Genomic DNA, 22,426 nt, shown 5'->3' on the forward strand with positions numbered 1-22,426 from the left:
TCCTCTTCTGTTTTTTCCAGCTGGATGCCAGCTTGAAAGGCAGGTCTTCGCTAGCCACCCCCTTGTCCACTTGATCCTGACCCCTGAGGGCTGCCACCCTCCCCGCCCACAGGCTGTCCATCCAGAGACTACTTCAAGAGTGGTTTGCAGAAAACAGGTCAGCCTGAGACACACCTCCATGGCAGCCTCTTCCCAGAAGCTGCAGCCACTCCCCAAGAGGAGGCCGGACACGCCCTGAGCCCCAGTGGCTTCTGACAGGGACAGCTCTTACTGAGACTCCCAAGCTGAGGAGGGAACTAGTGGGCACACACACACTAAGTGAACCAGGACTTGGTCCCACTTCCAATTCTGCTGGACTGCAGCTCCCGGGACAGCCCAGGCACCTCAGGGATGCTCAGGATACACACACGCCATGAATGTCAACCCTGTTTTACCATTTAAGGCCAGGACGCTCGAGTGCACCTCCAAGTAGCTGTGTTCACATACATGTGCCTGTGATGCTGAACTCTGAGCAGTTCTTGTCACCTCCAAGCCATCGGCAGCCTGATGGAGGACGGCTGTAGGGGAACCACGAGCTCCAGAGAGTGCTCCACCTCATGGGAAGCCTGGGAATGGGGGGAGGGGGGGCGGCGCACAGCATGTCCTTCGGGCCAGGAGCAGGTCAGCAGAGACCTTGGGAGGGTCTCAGGCAAGAGGCACCAGAGGAGTCAGAGCTGGGGGGTTTCCAAAAGCCCTGCAGCCCATCGGGGACAGCCAGGATGCTGCCCTGGCCCTCTGGGACAGGGAAGCTGTGCTGCTCTGCAGAAGGCCCTTCCCACCTGCCAGCTCAGAGCTCCCCTCTGGGCAGGTGGACCCCAAGGCAGGCCAGTGTGGGGTGCTGGCCAGTGCCCTGTCCTCCCCAGGGTGCCCAAAAAGCGGCTGGCTTCTGTGTGTTCCCAGAAGTGCCCCACCTTGCTGTCCTGGGAGCTGTCTTGATAATGAAAGCCCAGACCTGGAGTCACTTTCACAGAGAGATTTATCGAGAATGCTAACAGCACAGGATACAGTACTTCCCAACAAAAGGTGCGAACGCGTCACTTAGAAAGGCATGCTGAGTATTCTTGGCTTTCACACGTATTAAAAAACTTACAAAAATAAAATAAAACTGCGTGCTGCCCATCTTTTCAAATAGTAAAAGAACCTTATGAAAAAATCACTTGGTTTTACAACAAAAGACACAAACGGACATTTTTATGTAAATTTATAAGGCAAACTCTTTATATAATAAATAGGTTACAGGGATTCAGTGGGGGGTGTTTTTGAAACGTATACAGGTACATTCAGACAGGTTTACTGAAATGGTACAAATTTCCTTAATAAATTGCCTTTTGTTTTTAAATATATCAGTGCTTTCAGTCATTTGGCTATACACAAAGAACCTTTTTTTGAACACTACAAAAAAGCAATCAATTTTTTTTTGTTTTTAAAACGACCTACTTAAGTTTTCTAAAGTAATTGTCCCAAAACACAAAAACTGAAGGTGAATGCGATAGAGGGCTTTTGGAGATCATCTCCAGCCAAGTCTGTTCTTGGGTGACTCCCCACACCCCACACACACTTTTTCCAGCCCTTTTCCTCCTGGGCTGGAGCCAGCTCCCTCTGCACAGGGAGACCAGGGTCCCTGTGACTCAGGAGGGGGCGGTGACCCTGCTTGGTTCTTCTTGCTCCTAAGCCCCATGCCTGAATGGTCAGCACTGTCCTTGAAGAGGGGAGGCCCCCGGGTGCTAAGGGAGCACGTGGCCACCCCTGTTTCGTCAGTCCTCAACAGTGTCTGGGAGGTAACGGCTACTCTGAAGAGGATCGGGTTTTGCCATGAAACGAGAAGGGGGGGGTTTCTCACATCCAAATTTTGCTGGGGATCAGATGACAGCCAAGGGTGTGCACCCCTCCCCCACCCCGCCATCATCTCCTCATCTGGGAAAGTGGGGAATCCAGAGGTTATGTTAGTGTCCTGCACTGTGGGGCAGGGTGGACTTGATGATGGTACCCCAAACGGTAATGTCCCCCTAAATCAAAATGCCCTGTCCACACACACCTGACCTGTGGCCACAGTGGAGGTCTCCAGGGAGACGCCCACCCTCTGGCCAAGCCTTGCCCCGCAAGCCCACCATGACCTCCTCCTGCCAAGGTGTGGCTGGCTCTGCTCACACCCATCCTGGCTCCCCTTGCAGGAATGTCAACCTTGTCCGTCCTTAAAAAAAATAATCCTGATGCTACTAATCTGGGAGTGGACCAAAACCTGGTTTTGCTCTGACTTCACAAATTGCAGCACGTCAGCTATTTGATTTGTCAGCTCTAGGTGTCACTTCTTTGGGTGCCTTCTGGCTGATCTGGGCAGGGGGTCCTGTCTTTGGCTCTCCCCCTCCTGGGGCAAGAGGACAGCCCCTATCCTGGTTACCATCCCCTCCCTCCAAATTCTTTTGTTGGTAAAGAAAAGGTGTCTAGAAGCATTTGTCTCTGGAACAATTACTTTAAACATGGTTACAATACAGACTTCAGTTCAAACACAGAAGAGATTTACTTCGCAAAATTCCTTTCACCCACCGAAAATTACACAAATAGAAGCCTCAACACCACAGTTAAGAGGACCAGTAGAGAGAAGCTCATGTTTGGAACACAAAAGGAGAACTCAAAACCAAACCAAACCCAAACAGAAACAACCCCAGAGAGACGAGGGGAGGGCAGAGGAGGGGAGGAGCGCAAACACAGCACACGGTACAGTGTCCGGGTACAGGAGCCCCACACGAGGAGCGGGCTCGGCACACCGAGTAACAGTCCTGGTGATATTTGGTCATATATTCATCAACTACTGACTCTGAAGCGGCTGTTATTGATTGAAGCAGTGACAACTCAAACGGAAAAGGAGGCCTTGGGAGCAAGGGAAGGAGCAGGTTTTGAGTTCTGCAAGCCTTTGCCACGCCACTGTCCAGCAACCCAGGAACAGTGCACCGGGTGGGCCCTGCTGCCTGGGGCAGGCCGGGTGAGAGGTCACCGGCTGAGGCTAACTCAGTGCCGCCTTCAGATCTCGGGCAGAACTGGATATGTGCCAACACCCATCTGCAAGAGGCTGGACAGCAGCGGTTGCAGCAGCTTCCTCTGACCCCCCGGCCCAGGCTGGGTGGGAGAAAAGGCAGGGACCCACCACTAATACTGAACCAAAGGTGGGGCCCAGCCCCCAGGCCCAGGTCCTCCCGGGGGCCTGAGGGGTGCCTGGCCACCTGAAGGGCCTCTACGGGTTTGTTTTGGACGCAGGCCTCAGAAGTGATGCGGGGAGGGAAGCTTTTGGCCCTGGTGATTATAATGCTCTCTGCTTTGGAAGAACAAGTTTCTGGATATTATTATTATTTTTTTTTGGTGCTTTTTTACTTACTTAAAAAATGATCAAAAAGAACTTACGGCTAAACTCTCTAGCAGATATTGCTCAGTAAGAATTACAAAAGCAAATGCAATTACTCGTAGGATGGGGTGGGGGGAAGAGGAAGGAACGTTTCTGGAGTCTTCGCTACCTCCTGGAAGGGACCCGCTGGATCGCACGTGTGGTTCTGGGGTCCCTGATGTTCTATCTGGTATGGCTCACACTTTCTGAATCAAGACACGGCCTTCCGTCTCCCCTGCGGTCCCCCAACTCGGCAGAGAGGGGCCCTACCAGTGGGGAGGCTTGCTGCCTGTCTGCACACCATCACTCTGACTGGGTCACTGGAGGGTGTCGGGGGGGGGGCAGGCCACCCCCATGAACGCCAGCTGCCCCACCCAGAGATCAAACGGGACCAGGCAGTGTCAACTACATCCTGGGCTTCGCCAGAGCCAGGGAGCATGCTTGCATCCACCCACTGAAACGAACTGTCCTGCCTATGCCAGCGCCCTGGGGCCTCTCACAAGCTCGGGAGAAACAGTGCGAAACCCAGGAGCTGCCTCCTTCACTCGGCACTGGGAAGCCCTTGAAAGAAGCGAGGAAAGACCACGGCTCTGCTTGGACACGAGTGACCAGCAGACGGATTTGTCAGTTTGTTTTTTTGTTGTTGTTTTTTCTTCATTTGTGGTTTTTTTTTTTTTTTTTTTTGGTTTTTAAAAATTTTCCCTTGTCCTATGCTATGGTTATCAGAAATATTGTAATTAAGCAACAGGTATAATTTTAACAGGTCTGTGTGTGTGTGTGTGTGTGCGTGTGTGTGTAGCCACAAGCAAAATGAGTTTATAACTGTGCAATATACAGATATATATATATAAAAATTCAACTGCTTTGTGTGTCTAGTTGGTGTATTTAAATAAAAGGGACAGGAGAGGGAAAAGCAAAACTAAAGAGCAAAACAAACGCCCAGGAGAGAAAAGACCAAGCAGGTCTATGCGTATAGTCTAGAAGATACTGGATATAATCAGGGTCACCAGGAAGAACAGCTTTGTCACTTGACACACAGACACTTTGGGGAGAGGGACTACCACTGGGCAGGAGCCAAACCTTGTGGCCTTTTCCCCTCACCGCTGAGCAGGAATCGAGGAGATAGATGACCGAGGGGGCGGCCGGCAGAGCCAAGGCAAGTTTCCCCAATGTTTGGAAACCCCCAGCTGGAGCCCCTTCCATGAAGGTCCTCTCCACTGCCTTCCCTCAGCCCCAGGCCCCAAGGAGGGCAGAGCCAGGGACTGTCCTCGGGGGCAGGCCACACCGTGGGCAGATGCTCTGGAGGAGACATCACCCTCTCCTGCTTAGTGGCCTGGGCCCTAATTTGAACCAATTCTTCCTGACACCTCGGCATTTGGGGTAGGCTCACTGGAGATGACAGAGGAGGAAGGAACAGGTCAATTAGGTAGCGAGGAGGTTGCGCACCTTCACAATTCCCTGCTGAGCGCCCCACCTCCCACCTGGAGCTGGGCTCCTGTAGCTTCGCGACAGGCAGGTCTCCCTGCAGGGACCGCTACCCGAGAGACAAAGAAACAGAGAGAGACAGACTTTCCAGCGACCCAAGGGCCCCAAGGCGCAGACCCAGCAGTTTCAGGCTGGATTCCCCTTCACCTGCAGCGCTGACCACACAGCAGGCCAGGCTCCAAGTCCTCTTAGACCAGCCTTTTTTTGGCGAAAGCTTGCTCTTATTCACTCAGAAACATCAAGATGTAGTTTCCTGCTCAAGATTTCAAAGTCTTCCTTCTGCAATGTTGACAAGGGGCTTCAAAGTTCCCTTTATCCCCCCTTGAACATGGAACTTTAGACCCTGGGTGAGGCAGTATCCTAGAGAGCTCTAACAATTCCGCTATGTTTTCTAAAGATTGATACCATTTCAAAAAGATAAAAAAGCAAAAACTGAGACTCAACAAACCCCTCTGGTAGACAGGTTCACGCACAGAGCGCTGAGATGGGGCCCTTGCAGAGAGCAACTGAGAGCCGGAATGCAACGTGGCAGGGCTGTCGGGCTCGAGAGCGGGGGTTCCACTATGAGCCTGGCAACATGCCTGTGCCCCGGCCCTCCCCGGGCACTGGTCAGTACGCAGGGGGGGTCAGTAGGCTGACGCCCACAAGGCTCTAGAGAGAGCTCACTTCCCCGAGGTCTGGATGGTCTGGGCCACCCACACGGGCAACTTGCATTAGGAAAACAATTTGGGGCCATGACCCCAACTAGAGATGGCTGCACCAAGCTAGGGCTGATGCCTGTGACCTCCCCCAGCCCTGTCAGGCCTGGCAGGAACGCTCGGGAGAGGGGTACAGAGCTCAGCTGCCAGGCGCCATGAGATCCGGGCTGCCATACCTGGTGGCTTCCCTTTACACCCTCTGTTCCCTCCTGGGCTCACGCTGCTTTGTTAGAAGTCACTTCAAATCCAGACGTCCTGTCAGCTAAACCAACTCCTCTCCCACCAAAGATGGCGGCGTTCTTGTGGCTATTAGGCGCCCTCCTTCATGATGGTTGTCACGGCAATGACAGGCAGGGAGGCAGGTGACAACCTGGTGCTGTTCCGAGTCCCATTGCCACTGCTTGTAGCCTCTAAGCTGGCATACCACTGCCGAGCAGACTGTTACTAGCACCGGCACGGGGGCTCAGGAGAGAAGTCAGGTGCTGTCTGTGGCCGGCATGCTCGGGCCACCACTGCGGCTTCCACCGTCCAGGGAGCTGAGGGGAGTGGCAGGGGGAGCAGGGCATTTCTGGGGGTCTCCTGTGCCTTTCGATAAGGACTATGGTGCAAAGGGACGTGTACTGGACCCTGCCATGGCCCAGGGGCCCTGCCTCACTGTGGTGTCAACGCCAGCAATGACATGGGTTAGGAGAGCTGAGTGACAGGCACAGGGCAGGGAGACCCAACGTACGGACCTAGCCCCTCAGGTATCTGAAAGCTGTCTTATCAATTCCTGCCTTCTGGACACAGTCCCTAAGGGATGCCCCCTGAATCTTCACGGTGTTCAAGTACACACAGAATCAACATCACACTCCCCAACTGGGCCAGACACAGCTGGTGAGAGTTCCAAGGCTAGGCCTGCCCTCCAACCTTCTGTCCACCTGTCTCCAGGACAGAAGTGGTATAGGACCTTCGGCACCCCTGCCCAAAGGTAACTCACTCCTAATGTCTGTATCTGGGGGAGAGGGAATGTGGATGAAACGGGGAGAAAACCCTAAGGTGCCACCTGCAGCCTTGAAACTCTAGGGGTGGGAGCTGGGGAGCGAGGGGCCTGTAGGTCAGGCTGGGCAGAAAGGAAACGCCACTTGAGATTTGGTGTTCTTGACCACCACCATCAGTCAGCTCCAGAATCAACTGTTACAGGTCAAAGGGGGGCATGGCAGGCCCAGCTCTCCTTGGCCCAGGAGCAGATGGTGCCAAGCTGCTGGGGAGGTCAGCTTTGGAGACCATTCCCAGGAGCCCCGTTTTATGGATTCATTGTAATTAATGCCTCAAAACCTGACCCAGCAAACCAGATGGTACCTCCATGACAAACGGGCTGGACAGCAGGCTCATGTGGACAGGGGTCCTCTGAGAGTGCCAGGAGCCTTTTGTTCTTGGAGGAAAGAAGGAACCTGACAGACACGCCCCCTCTTCCAACTCCCATCCCTTCCTGGGGGAGGACTCAGAAGTGAAGCCCAGCGGGTGGACAGCAGAATGGGTTTGGTTGGGGGACTTGCTTTTGCAGCATCAAGAAATAGATACAAAAAATGCTAGAAAGGGCAGCTACTACTCCACAAACAGAACAGGGCAAACTCCCTTGCTTCTAACCGTTCTGGGAGAGAGAGACACGGTTTCATTTTTTTTCTGAAGCTACTGATTGGAACTGTCAACTAGGGGTCCTGATCACTAAAGGACTGGCAAGGAAGTGCTAGATGGTTTCTAAGATGTTTCACTCCTTCATGGTTACACCGCAGTGAGAAAAGCTGGGGGATAGTAACTGAAATACACGAGACAACACGCACTTGACAGTTCATGGCAGCAGCTCACGTGGGACGTGCTTGTGGGTGTTTCTGGAAGCATAAGACTGCTGTCTCGTTTGCTACTTTGATAAGGTACTTCTCAGTTGGACAGATTTAGATATAAGAGACATCTCTGTAAACACAGAAAAGGATATACCAATATGATGAAGATATGCAGCTAGATAAGGACTTCCTGAACAGAGGGTAAAAGCACAGGGTCTCAAATTGAAACTGACCAATGAACACCCCGCAACAAACCCAAGCCTCAATGCCCCAACACCACAGCCCTGGTGCTGATGGGGAAAAGCATGAGGTACCAGCCACCCCCCACAGCCTCCAGCAAGTGAAGCCCACACGGGGCCCAGCAGAGAAGAACTCCTGCTCAGAGGAGTGGCAGGGGGGTATCTGCACTCGTTTTGCCTGCTGCCCGGCCCGACTACCCCACCCTAGCCGGGTCCTGCATAGGCCAAGGTCAGGGCTTGGCCACTCCGTGACACTGGCAGGCCACAGAGAGTCTCTGTGCTGCCCTTGGCTCTGCAGTCCCAATCTGGGTCCACTTCTCCTACCCACTACCGTTGAGTGGGAAGGCTGAGGAGACCTGGGATCCAGGGTCTGACCAAAGGAGGGGAGTCCTGGGAGAGCAAGATCCTGCCTCTCCCGTGCCCCTCAGAGAGGCTGGGGTACTAGGGCTGGGGGAACTCAGCAGAGTCTGGGGCTTCCTCAGGGCTCAGAAATGGGTGGGAGCGGGGGCTGAGGCAGACGGCAGGAAGGCCAAGGGTAGGGGGAGTTCTGGGGGCCTAAGCTGACCAGTGTCGGCTCGGGGTACAGTCGGGCACTGCGGCTGCCTGGAACAGAAGGGAGCAGTGAGGACGAGGGAGGAGGGGGAGAAATGAAAAGGCTGAAATGAAAGGAGACAGAAACCGAAGGAGAGGAGAGAAACCAATCAGGAAGTCCTTATAAATTGCAGCAAACACTTAGAGTTTCGGAGCTTCGTGGGAACCCTATGTGCTGAGCCCACTTGAAAACAAGCGCAGGTATATACAGATCCAGGTAGTTGTCAACACCGTCCCGTCTAGTGGCCTGAGGGACAAAGGGTCACCAAGTCAAGCCCGCTAGCTTGCTCGCAGAGCAGGTTTGTTTTGAAGTGGGAACATGAAGACTCAATAGTGCAAATAGTTCTAAGCTGTCCCTAAAGGAGTTGAGAATTGGAAAAGTTTTGGAAGAACATTTCCCCTGCTTTCCCCCTGGCCCCCGGCCCCATCTACTAAGGCTCGAACTAGCGGGCACAACTGCTCTGAGCAGCTAGGGATGCTCTCCACCTGGCCCGCGGCACTCCGCCGGCTGCAGCCTGGGCCAGCCTGCCAGGGCCTTGGCCCGTGGCCTTGGTGGCCTGTTTAGCGCTACCTGCTGGAGGCCAGCCCTGGGCCAATGTCACCTCCGGTGCAGGCCAGTCGATACCCAGGGGGGCTCAAGGGATGCCTCCCTCCTAGCCAGGCCAGAACTGGGGCCGACAGATGCTACATCCCCATCCTGTGAAATGTCTTGGTCGATTTGGGATTGGGGCTGGCAGGGAGCCGTCTGTGTGCCCCCATGGGTGGGATCACACGGGCTGGAGCCACTGGCCGTCTCCACCATCTCGAAAGGATCCAACTGTCTCTCTTGCCTCGGACCTCCTGGTCCCGACATGGGTGGGCGTAAGGGAGGTGGGAGGTTGAGGGGAGCTCGAGGCCGGGCGGGGTGGGGTGGGGAGGAGAGCTGAGACTGGGGTACTGATGGCCCCAAACCAGGAGTGTCTTCTCAAGCGCTCTCTGTCCCTAGTGACCATGTGGGGGGACTGGGCGGGAGGGAGGTGCAGGCACACCCTAAGAAGCCTGGGCAACAGCTTGTCTGGTCAGTAGTATCTGCAGCAAGCCTTGTTGAAGGAGCCTAGTTTAGAAAAGTGCAAAGCTACTTCTGGCCCTGGTTAGGTCTTCAACCTGACTGTGCTTGTCGATAAGAAAAAAACATCCCCAATGCTCCAACTACTCCCACCCTGAAGCCACGAAACTCTAAGTTTACTGAAAGAAAAAAAAATATTTTTTATTTCAGTTAATCGGGAAGCTTTGTCAGAGCCCTACCCATAAGGAGAAGAGACAACAGCTGCCTTTATTCTTGTTGGTTTGCTTTGCAATCCGCTCTGCGTAAAGTCAGCTAACTCTCTCGGTCACGGGCGTCCGGCTGTCCACAGGCTCCTCTCTGTTTGGCCTTGGCATGGAGGATGAGACAATGTCTTTGCGCTCTCCCTCCCCTCGGTGTTTGTACTTTTCTGTGGCCGGGGCCGCGGTGGCGAGCGTGGGCTGAGTCTTAGCAGGCTCCTTGGGGCAGCCGTCGCTCTCCAGCGAGCCTGCTCTCGGCATCTTCTCCTCTTTGCAGACGCTGCTGCTCAAGTCCTGGGGCTCGGGGGGGCTGGCGGGGTCCTCGGAGCTCTGGGGCTCAGGCGGGGGTGGGGGCGGGGGCAGGAGCAGTGGCGCGGGGGCCTTCGGGGGCTCTGCGTGGTGGTGGTGGTGGTGGTGCTCCTTCTTGGGGGGCGAGGAGGCGCTGCCACTGCGCCCCTTGGGGCTGCTCTCCTTGCTTTTCCGCCCTGGGCTCTTGCAGGTCTTCAGTCCCTTCCCGCTCTTCTCGCCGAGCGTGGACACCAGCAGGGGCTTCACCACCTCTTTCACCTCAATGCTCACCGTCTCCCGGGTCTTGCGCTTCTTGATGGGGAGCACGGTCTCCTGCACGGACCGGATGGACGACTCCTTCACGGCTTTCTTTTTGGCCTCGGCGGCGGCAGCGGCAACCACACTGCCTGGCTTTCGGCCTCGTTTCTTAGGAATGGCCTGGGGGTCGGCCTCTGCTTTTCGCTTCCGGCCAGGGCGCTTGATGACCATGACCTGGGCCGAAGTGGTGGCCCCACCCCCTTCCGCCTTGCTGCCCGGCGCAGCTTGGAAAGGCATCTTGACGAGCAGCTTGCCAGGACTTTTCTCCAGAACCCTTTTCACCTGCACGCCCTCTGACGCGGCTGCCTTGGGTCTCGTGGTGCCACTCCCTTTGGGGCGTCCCCGACCTCTGCCAGTTCCTGGAGCTTTGGGAGATTTGGGCTTCTTAGGTGGTTTCTGCTCTCGCCGGGAGGGGCTCCCTCTCCCGGTTACCGTGAAGTCAAAATCATTAGGGTCCAGGGAGGTGTCGCCTACCTTTTCGAAGTATGCAATCAACTCCACTTTAGAGCGAAAGGCTTTTCCCTGGGGACTGTGGGAACAAGCGGAGACACACAAAGAATGGTTAGAAGCTTCCAGAGCAATACTGGAGGTGGGGCACAGGAGAAGGTGGGTGGTGAACCCTCTGACGGGAGGCGTTCTGCAACTGACATGCCTGATGATACAGCTCACCAAGAAGGACACTTAAGAGAAGCTGAGATGAGCTAAAACTAGGGAGCTATGGTCCCACTTACACAGGAAGCAACCAAGTCACCTGATGGCCATAGGTGCCTGTGTGGCCTGCTGTTATCTGGATGCCCCCGGGAGCTGCACTTCTCAGCCCCCCAAAGGGGTCTGGCCCAGGGACCCTGTCTACCTGCTGGACTGAACTCTCCAGGAATCAGTTTCCTCATTTGCCAGTAGGATGATGCTTTGTTCACCCTTATCTGAGTTACTGGAATTAAATGAGACTGTCTATGAGTGACTTTTGAAAATGGCTAACCTGTCTGGAGTCATCTAAGGGGGACAAGTGAAATGAACATAGTCACACTCGTCCTCTAAAGATCTGGCTCGGAAGTGACTCTGTTTCAACAGGTAACACTTGACCACCAGCCCACAGCTGGACAAAGGCCAGAGGGACAGTGAGAAAGGCACTCTGAGCCCATCTGGGGCTCTCTCTAGGCTGTATCGGACAGCCCCCCTTTCCCAGCATGCCTCACACAACAGACTGAACCCTATGAATTCGTATTTCTCAGGGCTCATGAAGTAATTGGCACAGAAGGACTCTCCCACAAACAAGAGGTTCCCAGGTTCTGAGGCCAGCCTCCCTGCTGGGAAACCAACAGCAGAGTATGTGTGGCGAAACTCTGCATCCCCAGTGCTATTCTTCCTCCAGACAAGGCCCTGATGGACATCTACCTCAGGGCAGTGACCTCTCCAGGTCGTCATTCCAAGCATACCTGGTCGCACCCCACCAGCAGTGGTCACTACTCAAGACCAGACTCAAAGTGGGGTTACGCACACACACTTTCTTGATCCATGAGCCACAAGGAGCTAACACTCCAAGGGGTCCCCATCAGTTTCTTAGCAGTAGTCCCTGACTATCCCCCCCACTCCCCCACCACTAGCCTTCCCTGCTCTGCAGAGACAGGAATCATCCTCACTTACTTGATCAAGTACACATCATACTTCCCAGCGGAGCGGCCAGATTTCCTTTGCTTAAGCTTTCGGGTCCAACCTTCGGGCAGAGTGGGGTCATCATACATGGGGCCCCGGTCGCGAATGATGGAGCGCCGCTGCTTGGGGGACGCAGAAGCTTCTGGCACGGCTGGGGCCGAGCCTGACCCTTCTGAGGTCTCTGCTTTGCCGGCCTCTGCGGGCTCGGCAGAGTGGTGGGCTGCTGGCTGCAGGGGCTCATGCTTGCCCTCTTTGTCTTCTTTCTTATCCTTCTTCACCTTTTTGAACTTCAAAGGTTTGTCCTTCAGGCCCTGGAGATCCTGCTCTTCGGACTTTTCTTCCCTGAAGTGTTAAACAAGGATGTCATTATCACAGGGAACAAACTGGTGTGCAGAAAAAAGTGGGCGCCAGCAGGTCTGGGGTGCCCAGACACGGACAGTGCCCCAGGAAAGGGGCTGTCCTGCCAGCGTCCCCCAGATCGAAATGCCCTTCCCCTTTACAGATGACTTGAGAGCCCGGGGCTGCTGACAGTGATGGCCTGCAGCACCCTACCGACACTGTGGTCACCTGAGGCCCATCCCTAGCAGGCTTGCCCAGATGGCTTCTCAGTGTTATGAGCTAGGGCCTCTGGGTTGGACGGATGACGAGAGGCTCTCTCGCCTGTTGGAGAGGGACCTACTCACCAAAAAGGAGGGGGCTCCTCTTCCCCAGGGCCTAGCCTGAGTGTTACTCTAAGCTTTTGTGTTTGGGGTTTTCTCAAACGGGTGTTCAATGAAAACCACACAGTACACCTTGATGATGGGAAGAACCCAACACTGCCCCTGGGGAGGTGGTGCTGAGTGCAGCGCTGAGGAAAAATCTGCAGATTTGGAGTAAGCCACACCAAGCCCAAATCGTGACTTTTTGCCATTTCCAAACATGGATCTGCACAACTGACTTCAACGTCCCGTGCCTCAGTCTCCTCATCTTGACAACCAAGGTGGGTACCAACACCCTAGACAGAGAAGAGTCACAAAAGCATTGTCTAAACAGTGGGATGGGGCAACCAGACACTGCTGCCCAGGGTTCTCACGTGAGAAGAGGAGCAGTTCCCTGCTGGGGGAAGTCTTTCTCACCAGATTCTCCTGACAATGCGAGGCTTTGGCACTGGGACATGCCTGATTCCAGGGCGGGTGCATCCCCATTCCTCCATGCTGACAGACCAGCTCCTCCCCTATGTGTGGGTCCCACCTGGTAGGGCCCCCTCCTTATCTCCTTGGACAATGGTTACTGTGAGGCTCCAGACTCCAGGATCAGAGTCTGACTGGGCCAACAGGGCAAGAGCATCACCTGGGCCAGGGAGGCCCAGAAACCAGAACTGTGGGCTCACAGCCAGCCACCTGCAAAGCCCTCTCTTAGAAGCTCATCCCGGAAAAAAGCTAGACTCATCTGTATTCCAAATCTCATCCCCAGAGCCCCTGGGTCCATGCGGCTCACAACAGCCCACTCCAAGTGACTTCCCTTGCTGGCCATGTCCTGGAGACCACCACCAAGGCACCATGGCCTGCCCTGGCCATAAGACTCGAATGACATGGCTCAGTCCCCAGAGGTGAGCTCGCACCAGGAACTCACAGGTTGGGCCTGAGGAGACAGGGCGTGGAAAGAGCACACCCCACCCTCCTACCTATCTTGGCTGTCTCTAGCAGAGCTCGAGGGTGAGCCTAGGCTTAGCTCTGTGTCGGAAACCCAGACAGTCCCAGGCCACAGCAAAACGTGGCCCCGATGGCCAAGTCTGGCTTCTTCAGAGCCCTCATGTGCATTTGCGGATACTGTAACTACGATGAGCTTTGGCATGAACCATGTGCCCCAGGAATGCCCTTTAGGTACCAGCAAGGGTGTCAATGCCATCTAGGGCCAGCCCTTCTAGAAATTTACCAGGAAGACATACCCACAGAAACACAAAACAACATTCTGCATTTGAGCATAATGCTATTGGCGATAGCATTCTTTTTACTGGCCCAAGACTGTGGCCACGCCAGACAGCCACCGCCCGAGACCTACTGGGCCAACACTGACATGTGCACACTATGGAGAGTCAGGCAGCCTGAACCCCGGGGTGGGACCCCCAGGAACCACTGTGAGGGCTCACGGTCCACGGTAGGCCACCCTCCAGGGGAGAAATGGAGGAGACTTTAGGAAGCAGAGGGCAGAAATGCACGGAACTAGTCCAGCACGGGGTAGGCGGGACTGAGGTGAGGACTGGCACAGGGCCCGAACTCGCCAGGTGTGTGGACCAGAATTTCATTTTCTGAATCACGTAAAAGTTTACATAACCAAAAAGAAAATGAAGACAGAAGGGAAGAGACTAGAACACGTCTAGCATCCATGGAGGGGAAGCAGGCTGGCTCAGGTCCTAGGGCAGCCTGTGCTGGGGAAAGTGAAGGTCCAAAAGCATGAATTGCTTAGATTTCAGCTAAGAAAAGAACCTGCTTGGCGATGCTGGGGGGGAAAGGAGGGAAAGACAGAAAGTGAGGGAGGGTCTCAAGGGTCTTATGGGGAAGAAGGTTCTGGGCAGCAGGGAGGCCTCAGGGGGAGGTCATGGAGCTGTGTCGGGTTTGATTCTGGGTGTGATGGGATTCCTTCAGCTGCTGTGTGGAGAGTAGCCTGCAGGAGACCCCAGAGAGCAGCAGGTGGCCTGGGGGACTCTGAGGCCTGCTAAACTCCACGACACAGCAGCCCTGCAGTAGCGTCACCTTGATGATCGGGGGCAGAGGATGGCAATTCCTCAGGGGGCGATGCCCAGGGCAGGGCAGACCACTCCAGGGGCTCTCAAGGCACGGTCCCAGGTGAGGCTGGTGGGGACTCGGGACGTGACCAGGAGGTGGAGCAACACAGCTGGCCGGTGTGGGGACAAGTGCCACCAACTGAGGATGGGGAAACCTGGGCCAGCAGCACGGTGGAGCAACAGCCAGCTCTGCGAGGAGGAACTGCAGGAGCAGCTAACACCGCATTATAAGCTGTCTCCACTTCAACACAAAGGAACAACTAAAAAGAAGCTCAAGGAGGGGAGGAGAGAATTCTTTGGCTACCAAGTGGGGAGACCCCTGTGCCCAGACTGTGACTTGGCCTAAACGAATTGTGTGGGCTTTGAAAGATTTTTATTACAATCATATAGACATAACGTAAAATCTGCCCTTTCATGTGTTTCTAAGTGTTTGAAAAATGAGTTTTTAATAGCACCAAAGATGGGAATAAGACAGCCTTTAACTATCTATGACATCCTGGCTCTTTCAAATTGAAATTACTTGAAGCCACTATGAAAATATGGTGATTTTCAATTCTGTGGACTGACAGGCACAGAGGTGGTTTGGTACTTTGATTTTCTGACCGCTACTGAAAACAAATAAAAGTCCACAAAGAAGCCTGGAAGCCATTCTGCTGGGTGCAAAGTAAAGGCAAAAAGGGTGCCAAACAGGTAATCCAAGTGAGTTACTCCTGGCTCAGCTGCCTGCTCGGTGGCAGGGTAACCTGAAGGAGGGAGGCCAGGCAAATACTCGAGGCCCCCCAGCATAAGGGTTATGGGATTTGTTAAAACACAGTTTCAAAGAAACCAAACAGTCCTCTTTTCATCCCCCCTTTCATCAGACTGTGTATCTCTGTGTGCATGTGCGCGTGCATACACACCGCCCTGGAGAGGACCGTGAGAACTGAGCACCTAGCTCTTAAGTTCATGCATTTGAGACTTGCGGGTATCCACCTGATTAACTCTTCAGTGTTACAGGTCAAAAGAAAAGCAGAGATAACCAGACAAGGTCACCTGTCTGAGGTCATGTCTGAGATGACACGTGCTCGTCGATGGCCCTTGCCCGGAGCCAGCCTCAGTTCGGGGCGGGGAGGCCAGCATAGAACCAGACTCACTCTCTAGGCTTCAAGCGCTCCCCGTTTGGGGGAGCAGATGAGCAGATGAGGGGAGGTAGCCAAGGGTGACCCTGTCCTCTGTCCCAGGCCAGAGGCAGGCCAGACACAGCGGGTCTACAGGGCTGATGACAAGTGCTCTGGGCAAGGCAGACCAGGTGGGCCTGGGTGACCCCAGCAACACTTCTATCCTGCCACCACTGGGACGCCCCTCCCTGGAGGAATGAATGAGTCGGGGTAAACCCCATGTATCACCCTGGCTCTCGACTTCTGAGAGGCCTTCCCTGCTCCCCGCAGTGCCCCAGAGAGCACACATGTCCTCTTTCCTGTTGTCCCCCTACTCAGGAACCATGTGCCAAGGGACAATGACACCCCCTGGCCATCAGCTTCAAAGAGGCAGCCAGGACATGCTGACTATGGGCGCCTGGGACCTGGGGTTGGCAGGAGAAGGTGCCAGAGCAGCCACCAAGGGCCCAGGAAAGCCGAGAGTGACAACTAGAGCAACGGAGAGTGTGTGGCCACAGAGGACGGTCATGCTTGGGGTGCAGGTCCATGGATCGGCTCCCCACAGTGAGGCAGAGAGACCTGCAGAGACTCCTCTGGCTGAAACTACCAAAATTGCTGGACTGAACGACTTCCAGAAGATGCAATAGAAGACAGTGCTTACAAAGGCTGACCGATATGCACAAACTGGCCAGAGACAAAGGAATACACAGGCTAAAGAGGCTGGGAAGGGAGGAAGGGAGTCCTGTTCAGAGAGGACTCTGGCAGGTGCCCCATGGCCAGCCAGCAGAAGAGCTGGGGACAGGGAAAAGTGGTGACAGCAGCGCCTCCTGAGGCCACAAGGAAAGGCCTGGAAACAGAGGGGCATCCCACGTAGCAGCGGGCATGGACTCTTCAGAATGGGCTGCAGCTTGGGCAGAAAAGGGGCTGGTGACTGAAGACATGGGCCACCCAGGAGCGCCACGCCAGCCTGGACTGTCTCACTAATCTGAAGGCAGCCAGGGAGGTGATGCTGAAGTCCTCGAGGGCTCCAACTGCCCCAGATGGATGCTTGGAGCAGAGTCAGCCTTCAGGCCTCAGGAGGGTGATGGCGTGCCTGCCCAGGGCGCAGGGGCAGCATGTCTGCAGAGGTGGATGTGACGGCAACATGACTGGAAACTGTGCTGCCTGACACCGAGATTTCGAAGCTATTTCACCCAAGCTGTCTCACAATTAAAGAGGATGCCTTCACTTCATGTGAATATATTAAGAGAAAAGGCTGGAAACCTTGCAGAAGTGCCTTTTTTAGTGGCTCAAAGCACCAAAACATTTTCAATAGCATTATGCTCTAGATGGTACAGCTACAAGTGTGAAAGAAAAAGTGTTGACATGTTTCCCTGTGTTTAAAAAAAAAATCACTGCCTTGCCCAGGACCCAGCTTTTAATATCAACGGAAAAACTAACCTGTGCAATGCAGGGAAGGAGGCACCAATCTGGGGGTCATGGCAAAAACCAGTTAGCTGATGTTGATGTCACTTGCAAATGCCAACAGAGCCTTCAGTGAGCCCTGGTGCTCCTTTAACCACAATGGTTACTGGTTTTGTGAGCTCTGATTACCAAATCACACAGGTTTCTCATGGTCTACCCCAATCCAGTTTTTCCCATAATAACTTTTGTTTTTCAATGTGTGATTAGCAGAACACATGATTTGGGGAGGAAATACACATATCACATTGAAGCAGAAGGGCTACACAAATCTTAAACGTCTACAAAGACTGAGAGGAGGCTCTTGTGTAAATAAAACCATTTGCTAATTATGCTGGTAAAACAAAAAACATTAGATCAAATCCTTGCTTTGATCTAGCAAAGGAAAAAGAGTTGCAGGAATCCTGACTTCAGTCCAAATCACTGTATCCCAAGGGGTCTGATGGCGAGAACTGACTGTATTTCCCTAATGAAAGGAACCTCCAGTAATCATGCAGGAGGCAGCCTTGAGACACAGTACCAGGCACTCTTTGGATCCATGGCTCCGTGAATTCCAGGGGTGCGATCGCTGACATCGGGCACCTGCATTGATCAGACCATGGCCACTCAGGTGGGACTACTCAACCCCCAAGGATTTCAGATTAAAGACAGACAGACCACAAAGCCAGGTGAAGGCTGCAGCTGAAAAGGTATTCTTCCCTTGAAGTGGAATCAGGCTCCCCCAGAGTGAGCTCTAGGATACTTCCAGAGCCCCAGTGACATCCTGGCGTTTCCTAATTTCAGTCACGCTTGCGTCAGCCCCATCTCGGGAGATGCATGTCTCAGTACCTTTCATTTCCAGTCAGCCACCCAGTGGAGTCCGTTCAGGAGCCCAAGCATCACTACGAAGCCACAAACCATAAGGACGAGGGGGTGGCTACTTCCCCATGTCAATAGTCTGGGATCCGAGGTGAGAACAGGCCTCCAGGCAGAGGCTGCTTCTGTCTTGAAGAGTCACTCCTTGGGGCTTCCAATTCTTTCTCCCTGCAGTACGAGCTGCAGCATCTCAGGATCCAGGAGGCTTGTCTGCACGAATCATCAAGGCATCAGCGCTGTGAGTTGCCAACTTTTGCCCCTTTAAAGATCTGAGAGCAATCAAACTGGCACTGCAAGATGGTCTCGGGGTCTCTGTGGAGCAGGAGGAGGGACGAGGTTCTGCTTGAAGGCTTCAACAGTGGAACCTAAAGTTTAGTGGCCCTGTTCTGAACTCAGTGAATTTTTAATACCCCAGTTTTTAGAAGATGCAAGAAACTATGCCTTGAAAAGCTTACAAAACACAGTTTGTGCTACCCAAAGATAGAACCCTCCCCAAATGAAGGCAGTCAGTGCCATAGAATAAGTCTCATTGTCACAGCACGAGACCACCACATGTGGGAAAGATAGGCAAGTTTGAAAAAACACTGCCACTGTGGAGAATAGTCAGGCAGTTCCTCAAAAAGGTAAACGTGGAGTTCCCACATGACCCAGAGATTCCACTCCAAGGTATGGACCCTGCAGAGTTGAGAACAGGGACTCAAACAAGAGTCTGTGGATGACAATGTTCCTAACAGCACACATCACAGCAGCCAGAAGGTCCCAAGAAGCACCCCAAGTGTCCATGGACAGATAAAAATGCAGAAACAAAATGTTGTCCGTCCACATGACGGAATGTCATTCAGCTTTAAAAAGAAGGAAACTTGAGAATTCCCTACTGGTCAAGTGCTTAGGACTAGGGGCTCTGACTGCCAAGAGCCAGAGTTCAATCCCTGCTCAGGAAACAAAGATCCCACAAGCCCCATCGTGGCCAAAAGGAAAAAAAAAAAAAAGAAGGAAACTCTGACACCTGGTACAGTATGGATGGATCATGAACTGAAGATGTTAATGCTAAGTGAAGTAAGCCAGACACAAAAGAACAAATATTATGAGATTTCATGTATCTGAAATATCCAGAAATAGGAAAATCCAGAGACTGCAAGTAGGATATTCACTGCCAGGGGCCAGACGTAGTAGGTAATAGAGAATGACTCCTAATGGACACAGGGATTTTTTTGGGGGGGTGATACAAATATTCTGAAACTAGATAGAGGCAATGGCTGCACATTTGTTGCTGTTGTTTAGTCCCTAAGTCGTGTCTTGACTGTGACCCCATGGACTACAGCACGCCAGGCTCCTCTGTCCTCCACTATCTCCCAGAGTTTGCTCAAATTCATGTCTATTGAGTCGGTGATGTTGTCTAACCATCTCATCCTCTGCTACCCCCTTTTCCTTTTGCCTTCAATCTTTCCCATTAGAATGCACATTACAAATGTACTAAATACCACTGCACCCTTTAAATGGGTGAATGTCATGGTATGTGACTTCGACCTTAATTTTCCTAAGAACCCACTAAAATGATAGCCGATTCACCAATTACCCTAAATCGTTATGGTAGGTTTTCCGATGCTCTGCCAAGTAGCTCTGCTGTCCCATTCAAGAGAAAGAGGTGAGTGTGGGGACCTATGGGGACACATGGTAGACTGGACCATGCTGACCCAAATGAAATCTCCGAAGCCCAGAACATGGTAACCATGACAATCAGAAAGGAATTTAGTCCAAGAAGTTTAATGACTAGGCATGTAGCCAAGTTGAAGGTTGTTGGCTAAATATTCTGAGGGCGTTTGATCAATTTTTTTTTTTAATTGTGGTAAAACCCATTATACAAAATTTACCATTAGCAGCACTTAGTACATTCACAATGTTGTGCAAGCATCACCACTATTTAGTTTCGGAACATTTCGTCACCACCACCCCTCACCCCGAGGAAACCTCACACCCACTAAGCAGGTACTTCCCCAGCACCCTTTACTCCCAAGCCCCTGGCAACCACTAATCTCCTTTATGTCTCTATAGATCTGCTTGGACCTTTCATATAAATGGAATCATACAATATATGGCTTTCTGTGACAGGCTCCTTTCACTCAGCATAATGTGTTCAAGGTTCTTTCACGTTGTGGCATGTATTAGAACTTCCTCCCTTTTTATGTTGAATAACATTTCACTGTATAGACACACCACGCTGTGTTCATCCATTCATCTGATAGACATCCGGGTTGCTTCTACCTTTTAGCTGCTGTGGATATTTGTGTACAAGTTTTTGCACAGGTGTGTATTTTCGATTCTCTTGGATCTATACCTAGAGTGGGATTTCTGGGTCACATGGGCATTCCACGTGTAACCTGTTGAGGAAACGTCAGGCTGTCTTCCATGTGGCTTCCTCTAGGGGTGATGAAAATGTTCTAGAACTTGATAGGAATAAAGCTGGGTGGCAGAAATGGCTTCTACTCTGGAATGCCCAGCAGGGAGGGGCAAACTTTGAACACAGTTGTCACAACCAGGACACTGGGAGTGGGGAGGAGTGTTTTACATCACCCCCTCATTCACTCCGTAGTAGACGCTCCGGCAACAAGACATGCTTTCTACCTGCATCCGTTTCTTCTCTTTCTCCCGGTACAAACAAGCTTTTAAAGCGCTTTTGATGAGGGTTGTCAGAGAGGAGATACCAGGAGCCAGGGGAGAGCTCTGGAAGGTGGTGTGGCTTGCTTGGGTGGGAAGGATCAGGTCCTGTGTGAGAAGCTGGTAAACTTGTAGACCATGACTAAAGCCAAGCTTGGTGGCTTCACTACCCACTGTTCCCATGTAGGTCACTGCAGAGGGGCTGGATAAACGCGCTAAGAATGAGAGGAAACCCAGAACTCAAGTCTTATGACTGACATTTTTCTTACTTTGTCTCTTCCCAGCCTTTCACATCTAGCTATTTCTCTCCCACCATGTCTCCAGGCCCCTGTGCACGTCTGTGCTGCAGACTACTCATGTCAAGTCCTCCCACAAACAGACGGACACTCATCAGGGCAAAGCTGGCCTGTGGGGCCCCCTTGCCAAATATCCAGCTTCAGGTCCCCACGGCCCATGTGCATAGACACTCAGGTCGCACCTGCCTCTCTGGTTCCCAGCAACAGACTCCCACAGCTCTCGCCTGCTGCAGTTTTTCTCCCAATACCATTTGTTTTCCTCTCACTAGTGGAGGTCACCCCGCAGCTGCAGGTCTAACAGCCTTGCTTCCTGATGACGACACAGGAGCCGCTGAAGAAAAGGAGCAACAAAAGATAAAAAGAAGGGGTGACACCCATGGCTGAGGCACCATGAGTGACGCCAAGGAAGGACCTACCAGGTGGGGGGGGGTCTGGGACAGGAAACCACCCCCCCACCAGCAGAGCCCAAGGAAATCTTCAAGGTCACAACAGGGGGACCTGGAGCCAGGCTGGCTGAAAAGCACGGTCTGCCTGTGGCAGATGGAAGAGCCAAGAAGCCTGCAGGGCAAGGGCGCCAGCAGGCTGCGGGGTTTCCGTGAGTCACCAGCAGGGACTCAATCTCGCTCCCTGGAACAACTCTGGGGACCAGAGAAAAAGTGAGAAGACACACATCAGTAAGTCAGCGGCGGCCCTGTGTACAAGCACTAACGGGGTAGAAAATACGATGGAAGACTGCCTTCCAACCCGCTGGTGGAGAGTCACCTGGAATCTGCACCTGGGAAGAGCTGAAGACAACAGAGGGTGGTGGGGCTAGGACGTGCTTCCGGGGACCCTGCGTCAGCAGGCACATGACACAATCAAGTCACCACAGATGAGAGCATCCAGTCCAAATGGCGGTTTCCAACCTCCCACGGACCTGCTCTCTCCTGATCCTGGAGAAGATAGGGAAACACAAAGACAGCGAGGAGTGGGAAGGGCAGATTTCATTCCGCGAAGGCAAGGGATGTAATGTCGCATGCAGCACATGCCACAACCTGGCAGCTGAGGAAAGGGCTCCGGAGAACAAAATAGCCGCAGGGCTGCTCCACCCCTGGAAGCCATTTCAGGGAGCTCACGAGAGCCCCGAGACCTCTCCTCCATTAAGCTGGAACGGAGGAACTGGGGAGGCATCTCTCCCTCTTGAAAATTCCTTTTGCATTGGAATAGAATTGCTTTATAGGGGTGTGCTGGTCTCTGCAGGGTGACAGTGTGAACCAGGCACAAGCACATGTATGTCCCAGGTCTAGGAGCCAGAAGGCCAGGCCAGCCCTGCAGGAGGCACCTGTGCTTGGGGCCACCCAGCTCTCAGGGAACCAGCAGGAGCCTGGGGTGCCGCCTTCCAGGAATGGCACGCATGTCCTTCAAGGGGCTAGAGCAAGCCGTGACATAAAACACTGAATACTGTTCC

The 22,426-nt window shown here is 53.2% G+C and overlaps 1 protein-coding gene across 1 annotated transcript in view; it reads right to left on the reverse strand.

The window, feature by feature from the left end:
• Positions 1-997: 997 nt before the first annotated feature.
• Positions 998-22,426, reverse strand: part of MECP2 (methyl-CpG binding protein 2) — a 59,704-nt gene continuing 38,275 nt past the window's right edge. The window contains exons 2-3 of the mRNA XM_070462937.1: positions 11,804-12,154; positions 998-10,688 (exon numbers count right to left, since the gene is read on the reverse strand). Coding sequence (XP_070319038.1) covers positions 9,605-10,688; positions 11,804-12,154 — 1,435 coding nt within the window. The 3' untranslated portion in view covers positions 998-9,604. The remainder of the gene's footprint in view (positions 10,689-11,803; positions 12,155-22,426) is intronic.

The sequence above is a fragment of the Odocoileus virginianus genome, unplaced genomic scaffold, assembly GCF_023699985.2.
Source record: "Odocoileus virginianus isolate 20LAN1187 ecotype Illinois unplaced genomic scaffold, Ovbor_1.2 Unplaced_Scaffold_18, whole genome shotgun sequence".
Classification (NCBI taxonomy): Eukaryota; Metazoa; Chordata; class Mammalia; order Artiodactyla; family Cervidae; genus Odocoileus; species Odocoileus virginianus.